This window comes from Rhagoletis zephyria, unplaced genomic scaffold, assembly GCF_001687245.7.
Source record: "Rhagoletis zephyria isolate East Lansing unplaced genomic scaffold, Rhagoletis_zephyria_1.1 Rzeph_scaffold_02956, whole genome shotgun sequence".
In the NCBI taxonomy this organism is placed as follows: domain Eukaryota; kingdom Metazoa; phylum Arthropoda; class Insecta; order Diptera; family Tephritidae; genus Rhagoletis; species Rhagoletis zephyria.
Window position 1 is genome coordinate 32,634 of NW_016160040.1, and position 9,887 is coordinate 42,520.

Sequence of the window (9,887 nt, forward strand, 5' to 3'; positions counted from 1 at the left end):
GGGAAAGTTTGTTGCACTTTTTTTGCGGTCTTTTAAAAAGTTTAAAACATTGGTTTATATGGGTTTTGTTAGAGAATGAACTGTATTTTAATTGAAAATTCTTAAAAATAAATAATTAAACATAAGTGGCAAACAATATCGCTTTGAAAGGGGGTGCTATAGATATGTCCAATACTGTATGTATATAACCTGTGCCCGTTTGTTGGAAGGCTCTAATAATTAAACATATGTATAAGTAGTACTGCACTAAAAGATGTTGTACGACGGATCACTCTGCGAAGGAGCACTCCAGGACCAGAGCGGATACCCATAATTAAGAGTAATTTTTTTGAGTTACAACCAGCAAACTACCTAGTTAAACGAGTTAAGAATGTCGTTTAACACAACGCAAGAATGCACCTTTCACAAAATTGAATTCCTTAAAATTGTAATTTGGCACAACGCAAAAGTGCACTATGTATGACATTGAATTTAAATTTCAAACTTTTTTCTCAGAAGCTCTAGAATTTTTTTGAGTATATAATAATGAGGAAGTTTCAAGTCGCTAAAGATTACCGTTGATTTTTTAGATTTTTTTTTGTCTCATTTGCTTCCATATAACGACTAAACACAATTTATTTTTATATGGCAGAAACCCGTAACATCCTCGGCGAAAAAAATTTTAAAAAATCAACGGTAATTTTTAGCCACTTGAAACTTGCACATTATTAGATTAAAATTGAATGGGCTATAAAACTGTGTATTCAAAAAAATTCTACCGCTTCTGAGAAAAAAGTTTGAAATTTGGGTGAAAATTTTTTGTACTTTTTTGCGGTCTTTTAAAAAGTTTTAAGCTTGAGTTTATTTCAGTTTTGTGAGAGAATGAACTGTATTTTAATTGAAAATTCTTAAAAATAAATAAATAAACATGAGTGGCAAACAATATGACTTTGAAATGGGGGTGCTATTGTATTGGCCAATACTGTATATGTACTGTGTGCCAGCTGCCTGCTACCCGGCGACCGGAACTGGCGAAACGGCACTCAGAATCCCGTCTCATAATTCTTTATAGATTTTTTTAGTAACTTAATGATTGTTTTCGGGACTTTCCTATTTTCTATGTGGTTGACTCTTCGGTATATTTTCGAGAACATTCGGACTTTTTTAGCATTTTTCAGATTTTCTTCAGAGTTCTCGTGCTTTTCCGTCTTTAGTTTTTCGGTACCTTTTGGGATTTTTTATGTATATTTTTAAATTTTTTGGTTTTTGATTGCTATTGTTTTGGTTTTCGGTTTCTGCTGAGATTTTTCTCAATTTTTCGGGACTTTGCTGTTCTTTAAGTTTCTTTTTCGGAATTCTTTAATTTAAAAAATATCGATAATTTTATGTTCAAATTATCGACCCGTAAAAGCAGTTTCGATGCAAAACCAGCAACAAAAAAGTTAAGGTTTTATTAATCTGAAAAACTTTCACCACACTAACCCTAAGAGCGACAATAGCCGCCCAAAATTTTATTCGACGCTGATTTTACTAGATCTTCTGGTTTGGCATATACATATTTACATTAGAGTGCGCAGTGGTGTTTTAAGCTAATCGAGCAGGAAAAAGCATATCAAGTGTGTTTAAATTTTTCACAGACTTACATATAAGCAACTTGGTGAAAAATTTCATGAATTTGCTCAACTTTCGAGCGTTTTAGACACGTATTTCCGTTACATCTACCCATGGATTTATGTAGACATGTGAGAATTATACATACTTTATATGCCTGATAATAATCTCCAATTATTTTTTTATTGCTCACTACGTAAACCACTTTTATAATTCAAACATAAAAAGCTAACTTAAAGAGGCATATATACAGGGGTGTCCATTAATTTAATTTAGTTCTGCTTATTTAAAAATAGCTTTATGTTGTATAAACAGACATATTTCNAAACAATATCACTTTGAAATGGGGGTGCTATTGGATTGGCCAATACTGTATATGTACTGTGTGCCAGCTGCCTGTTACCCGGCGACCGGAACTGGCGAAACGGCACTCAGAATCCCGTCTCATAATTCTTTATAGATTTTTTTAGTAACTTAATGATTGTTTTCGGGACTTTCCTATTTTCTATGTGGTTGACTCTTCGGTATATTTTCGAGAACATTCGGACTTTTTTAGCATTTTTCAGATTTTCTTCAGAGTTCTCGTGCTTTTCCGTCTTTAGTTTTTCGGTACCTTTTGGGATTTTTTATGTATATTTTTAAATTTTTTTGGTTTTGATTGCTATTGTTTTGGTTTTCGGTTTCTGCTGAGATTTTTCTCAATTTTTCGGGACTTTGCTGTTCTTTAAGTTTCTTTTTCGGAATTCTTTAATTTAAAAAATATCGATAATTTTATGTTCAAATTATCGACCCGTAAAAGCAGTTTCGATGCAAAACCAGCAACAAAAAAGTTAAGGTTTTATTAATCTGAAAAACTTTCACCACACTAACCCTAAGAGCGACNCAATTTTTCGGGACTTTGCTGTTCTTTAAGTTTCTTTTTCGGAATTCTTTGGTTTTAGTTGTATATATTTTCAATTTCTTTACCGATTTTTTCGGAAACCTTTGAAATATCTTCGAGACTTTTTAGAGTAGGTACCTCATACTTTTATTTTATTTTTTTTTGAGTTTTTACGGATGTATTTTTTTCGACAATCAGCGGCATTTTGCGGGATTTCGCCGGAATTTTTCGAAATTTTGCAGTCAAATTTATGTTTGCAGCTTAACTTGGCTTTTTTAAAAATGCTTAACAAAGAAATTGAAAAAATATCGATAATTTTCTGTTCAAATTATCGAAACGTAAAAGTAGTTTCGATGCAAAACCAGCAACAAAAAAGTTAAGGTTTTATTAATCTGAAAAACTTTCTCCACACTAACCCTAAGAATGAAAATAGCCGCCCAAAATTTTATTCGACGCTGATTTTACTAGATCTTCTGGTTTGGCATATACATATTTACATTAGAGTGCGCAGTGGTGTTTTAAGCTAATCGAGCAGGAAAAAGCATATCAAGTGTGTTTAAATTTTTCACAGACTTACATATAAGCAACTTGGTGAAAAATTTCATGAATTTGCTCAACTTTCGAGCGTTTTAGACACGTATTTCCGTTACATCTACCCATGGATTTATGTAGACATGTGAGAATTATACATACTTTATATGCCTGATAATAATCTCCAATTATTTTTTTATTGCTCACTACGTAAACCACTTTTATAATTCAAACATAAAAAGCTAACTTAAAGAGGCATATATACAGGGGTGTCCATTAATTTAATTTAGTTCTGCTTATTTAAAAATAGCTTTATGTTGTATAAACAGACATATTTCCCCTTTATCGCCAACAACTGACACACATTTTCTTAGAAATTAACATAAATATAATCCTCTTACTTTACGCATGCATGGATTTACGTATTTAATTATGTGATACTAACTACATATGTACGTGAGTGTATGTATATGTAGGTGTAAATTTTCTTTATTGCAGGTTTACTGTGGCAATTGTTTTATTAATAATTAAGTTGTATAATTGTGTGTATAANTTTTTCACAGACTTACTTATAAGCAACTTGGTGAAAAATTTCATGAATTTGCTCAACTTTCGAGCGTTTTAGACACGTATTTCCGTTACATCTACCCATGGATTTATGTAGACATGTGAGAATTTTATGCCTGATAATAATCTCCAATTATTTTTTTATTGCTCACTACGTAAACCACTTTTATAATTCAAACATAAAAAGCTAACTTAAAGAGGCACATATACAGGGGTGTCCATTAATTTAATTTAGTTCTGCTTATTTAAAAATAGCTTTATGTTGTATAAACAGACATATTTCCCCTTTATCGCCAACAACTGACACACATTTTCTTAGAAATTAACATAAATATAATCCTCTTACTTTACGCATGCATGGATTTACGTATTTAATTATGTGATACTAACTACATACGTACGTGTGTGTATGTATATGTAGGTGTAAATTTTCTTTATTGCAGGCTTACTGTGGCAATTGTTTTATTAATAATTAAGTTGTATATTTGTGTGTATAGTATATTATTTGCTAATAATACTGAAAACTTGTTTGCTCCATAAACTTATTTAAGAATATTTTGTTTACATACACATTAGAGTGGTCCAAAATTGCATGTGAACAAGTAAAGTCGGAATTTTAATGCCGGTGCCCCTTAAGATTGTTCTATACCCAAAAAAAAAATGTATACCCCTAGCTTTTTATTTTGAAATCGAAGAATATTTAGGCAGTGCTCAAAGTTTTTCAAGTATTTTATATGGGGAAAAAACAACTTTTCGTAGAAATAGTGTAGAGCTCTTGAAAAGCAATATTTTTAGATCGGAGAACTCGGTTCCTATTCAGGAGAATCCCAGTAATAATATGCAATTGTTTTTTTGTTTAACCATTTTTTCATGGTAACTATATTTTTTAGGTCCTCCAACATCCCCAGAAAATGCAATGGGCGACCAATAAAAAATCTTTAATATTAAAAAATGGTTAAATAAATCATTGGGCATTATTACTGGAAGTCTTCTGAAGAGAGCCACAGTTTGCCGCTCAAAAAATATTGCTTTTCAAGATTGTTATACCATTTGTACGAAAAATTATTTTTTCCACATATAAAATACATGGACGACTTTTGGCGCTTTGAGCACTCCCTAAATATTTTTTGATTTTAAATAATATTTTTTTTTGATATAGAACAATTCTAGGGGGTGCCGGCATTAAAATTCTGACTTTATTTTTTTGTACCACACTAATATACATACATATATTCATGCATATGCCTATTGGAAAATCTTCAATAGAGTGCCCGAGAATATTCTGTATGTATAATTATGCATGTGTGTAATTATCAAATAATAGCTGTAAATATTCGTAGTTAAATGTCTTTTTACTTAAATTTTTTACTTACCATTCGAAGATGTAGAGAAGAGGAAACTGTGCGTCAAGTCACTCCAACCATAACGATTCCTGTAAATTCAAGTAGGCAAAATTAGTCATTGCATAGCTGAGTTTCGACTATTCAATGCTGAAAACATATTCCACTCACATTAGTTTGCAATTAATTAGAGAATGAAAATGTTCCTGGAAATTTACTAAAACCAAATACAATAATTATTTGTGACAACCGCATCAATTGTGGTATGCATAGGACATACGCTATGTAAGTATGCATATGTATGCAGCATGTGGCAATTGGTAAGTGGCGTGTGGCATGTGAACGAAAGCTACCATATTTACATACATATAATTTGGCAGATATTTGTCTTATATTTCAACATTTGTATGATGTACATATGTGTGTATCTATTTGCTTGATGGCAGATTTTAAATGGTTATTTGGGTTGTATAACCTAAAAATATAAAAGTCTAGCACACAAATAAATACAAAAGACAAAAACTGTGAGTAGCGACCTAATATACTTTTTAGAGAATCAAATATGAATATACCAGTGTTTGAAAAACTGTCAGCATAACAGCAACAGCACTATAAAAAAACTGCTGTTGCTGCGCTGCGAAAGCAATTCTTTTCTTTTGAAACTTTTGTAACTTTGCTTTGTTGAGCACATATCCACAGCTAAAACAGTGTTTGTATTGTTCAAATTTGCGTCCAACTGAACGCAGGGTTGCACGAAAAAAGTTGAATGGCTAAATATATTAAAATATTCGCCATAAAAAGGCGTTGGCATTGTTCAACTTTGCTAAACTGACTCTGCATCTGCGGGGTCCTTATCGAATGTGGTTGGGATAAGCTTTCCTTCTCTCCTGCCGAATATGCTTTGGTCTTCGAGGATGAGGTATTTAAAAATTCCTAAATCGATGGACTACGTGGTGGTGTACAGGTACAGGGGAAGGAGTTTACGTGCCTGCAGTGACAGCCAAGCAGCACTTAAGGCATTGACCAGCCTTTTAATTACTTCCAAACTAGGTACGCAATGCAAGTTTCGACTAAGTTATCTTAGTACATATAACAAGTTTGCTTTACTCTGAGTTCAGATCATTCTGAAGTACCTGGTAGTGAGACATCTGACCAATTGGTCAGACTTAGCTTAAACCAGGCATTCCTCGGTCCGTAACCGGTTATAGCACTCCCAGATTTGGCCATGGAAACCATCATCAGAATGACTGGAATTTAGCCGCGTTGTGTTACGAGAGGGATACCTAAGCTCTTTGACACCCAGCAATCTGCTTATTTTTATTCGTAAATCGTTTAGACGTAAAACAGATTAAAAGGAATACAGTGAAATAAACGGCATATAGTCTATGTGCTATTTTCTGCACGTGTTATTTTGCGCGTGGTTCCGCACAAAAAAAAAAAAAACATAGTTATAAAATGTATAATGAATTTTTCTGGTATCTAAGCAACTTAAAATCTAATCCAGTCGTTTAAGGCAAGCTCAGTGGCGTATACAGACTTTTGGTTAGGGGGTAGGAGACGACTTGCGTCCACTTGTCAAATAAGGTTAAATTTTCGGGGTTTTTATTTTAGCGATTTGAAAATTTGAAACAGAAAAAGTATTTTATAAAGCATTTTCACATTATCATAAATAGTTTACGGCTCATTCGTAATTTATAAACAAACCAAGTAATTTTGCCATGTAGAACCCAGTTTCAAAAATTTGTTTCATAGTTTTAAATGTAATTTAAAATCAGATTTTTTAGAAAAGTTTTGGGCATGCATTTTTATAGCCAATTTAATTTCAAAATAATAAGGCGCAAATTCGAAGTTTTACATTTTCTTCGAGTAGCTTAGAACAAAGACGCCTACAACCAAAAAAAATTCTCAATTTTGAGATACTTTAAACGTTCACTTTTTAGCCGCATTTAGTTCTTTCATTTTTGGAGTGTTTATGGACCAATCTTAAGATAAAACTTTTGAATTATTTTAAATAGGGCATATGGGATATTTATTTTTAGCAAAAATTTCCAGTAATAGTATTTTTTTTTTGCTTGTCGGATTCCAGTCGGGCAATATTCTTTTATAGGGGTGTATTTTGGATCCTTTTCTATAAAGGTCTGTTATAAAACTGTCCGCCTAAGTCTGGTTTCCCCGCTATTTAAACTCACAGTTTAACATCTTTCAAAAGAGTTTATGAGCAAAAATGTTCAGCGGATTGTTATAGGGAGAGTCGATAAAAAATCTGTTAGTTTTATCAAATAATATGTGTGAAAGATTTGGTGCAAAAATTCGATGTACCGCTAGCTTCTTCCTTCTGTTTTCAGCATCAGTAAAAATAACTCAGAAATATAAGACAGCGAATGCGGAACAGTGGGCTCGATACTCGAATGCTTTCGTCGGAGCTAAGTACCGAGATTTACTGAATTATATGTCCTCAAATTTCAGTGCCCTTCGAAGATCATTAGAAGGATTATGAAACTGGACAATAGCATCCTCTACTCAACTTCGACGAAAACGTATAGGTCTTTAGCACACTTTACCGCTTTATTTTGTTTTTGTTGACAGAAAAAATAAAAATTAAGCGCTAAAAAAAGCTAGGTAAATTACCAAAATATGCTCTTAAATATGAAGTGTTATTGAATTTTTTTAATTTTTTATTCAATAATCTCGTATAGTAAAAGCAAACATGAGCGGCGATCGCCCCCATCTTCCATACGCCATATCAATGACAGTGATGCCCCTCCCAAGCGATGCATAGTACGCTACTGTAGTTGTTGCCACTATAGCGGCTTTTGCTATTGTTTGTGTTATTTGCGTTGTTGTCACTGCTGTGCCCTGCCTGACAAAGTAGAGAAACGTTGTGCTAGTGTTGCAAATTGTTAATATGTCAACGTTAATTCAAGTAAATTCTGCTGAGACGGAGTTTCAACAATATAAACTTTCACTTTGTTCTTGAGAAAAATGACAGAAATTACAAAGCAACGCACACTTAGCACATCGGCAATGACACTTACAGCTGCAAAAGAGCAACAGCTCAGCAAATCGGGCTCTAATGGCAATGCAGCTGTAAAATGACACGAGCTACATATTGAAAATTTCGTAAGCAACAACAATTTCAAACAATAATGTATGTATCCGTATAGCCGGAATTGACGGCGATCGTATACAATAAATTGAAACATTGATTGCTGTAAGCGAATATTGCAAGTAGATAGTGAATAGGGAATAGAAAGTAAGCGAACGCATCAAACCCACGTACTCCGTGTAAAAATGTAGCATTTCAACTATCTCCCATCATCGCCGCCCAAGTAGCATGCAACAGATGGTAGTGAGGGCAAACTAATGCATACATATGTATGTAAGTAATGACTTGCTTTGCTTACTTAAGTAAAATATCTAGCTTACCTCGCCTGCACGGTGGCCTCGTAATGTTGGTCTGGGTCCAGGCCGCGTATCATATAGCTCATGCCTTGCGTGTAATGATGTGACAATGGCATTGCTGGCAGCACTACGTCGCGCCAATCGTTGCGACCCCAATGCAACACATTGCCATAGCTGCTGAGACCGGAACCCCCCAAGCCGCTGCTGAGGCGATGATTATGCTGGCTGCCGAGCAAACCGCTGCCCATACTGCCAATACCACTGCCGCCGCCACCACCACCACCGCCATACATCTGCAGCAGCGTCGAAGAGGACGAGCCGGAATGCGTATCAATGGAGTTGTCGACCTCATGTCCTTGCGGCAACCTTCGGAAGGATAATTTGTACTCTTCGATGGATGTGTGCGAGTCTACGGTCCAAGAAATATTATATCTGCAAAGAAGGCGAAGCGAAAACAAAAGCAAATTAGTTGTTAATAGAAAGTGTGGGAAAGATTGCAATCGCGAAAAAGGGCTTTGAATGTGCATGGTTGAGTATATATGTATATGTATATGTGTGTATATTAGGGTGAGTCAATTTGTAAGGGTGATTTTTCCGACTATGCGCATATAGCACAGAATGTTTCTACGTGTAATTCTAAGCAAAATTGCTGGAAAAAACCTTGGGGCTAAAATCAATTTGCAGTTTGCCAAATTGCGAATATACATACATATGTTTCTTAGCAAATGCTGTAGTGACATAAAGAAGTGTTAGAGTTTTGCTATACGGTTTTTTTTGCTTAGTATTACATGTAGAATCCTCCTATTCTATAAGCGCGTAGTCAAAAAAAAAAAAAAAATGACCCGCCCTAGTATATATACATATATACCTACTTATTATATGTATGTGCGTGAGTGTAAACTTATTGTGCGGTGCAACGCTAATGTAAGCGCGTACTAGCTACTAGCTAAGATTGTCCGCGTATAGTATGTTTGTACGTATGTATGTATATATGTATGTATGTATGCAGTACAACCTGATTTGTATTTTCATCTATTCCCATTATGTGCAACATAACAATGCCATTGTCTAGAAAGTGACTCAACGAGCTGGGCGAATGCCGCGCGAACTGAATTAATGAAGTATACGCGCGACTATTGGCGTAACGGTAATGGCTGCCAACCCCCAACCCAAGGAAATGCAAGTACAGCGAAGGCATTCCACTGCAGTATCAACATGTTGAAGAAAGAGAGGATGACGAAAAAGTCAACACGGACATCAGACAACAAAGTCAAGCACAAATCCCCGTTGGCAAATGCCTTCGACGATGGTATGTCAGCACTCAGCTGCAACTGTTTGGGAGAGGAAATGGAGTAATGCTAATGTTTGCATTGTTAAGAAGTTGAAGTGCGAAAACAATGACAGCTGCAGGCGGCCGCCACATTGCAGTGCGTTGACTTTGTTGCAACTGCACGCTGCAAAATGGCTGCGGGTAACCACACAAGTAAACTCATCCACGATAGAGGGCAAAGAAAAGCACTCGAGTTGCATAAGGAATGGTAAGAGACTTATGTATGTATGTGTAGCTCTTGCGCGCT

At 34.9% G+C, this 9,887-nt stretch overlaps 1 protein-coding gene across 1 annotated transcript in view; it reads right to left on the bottom strand.

Moving 5' to 3' along the window:
- Positions 1–9,887, bottom strand: part of LOC108368107 (basement membrane-specific heparan sulfate proteoglycan core protein-like) — a 34,893-nt gene that overhangs the window by 1,616 nt on the left and 23,390 nt on the right. The window contains exons 5-6 of the mRNA XM_017622875.1: positions 8,335–8,742; positions 4,942–5,000 (exon numbers count right to left, since the gene is read on the bottom strand). Of these exons, the coding sequence (XP_017478364.1) occupies positions 4,942–5,000; positions 8,335–8,742 (467 nt within the window). The remainder of the gene's footprint in view (positions 1–4,941; positions 5,001–8,334; positions 8,743–9,887) is intronic.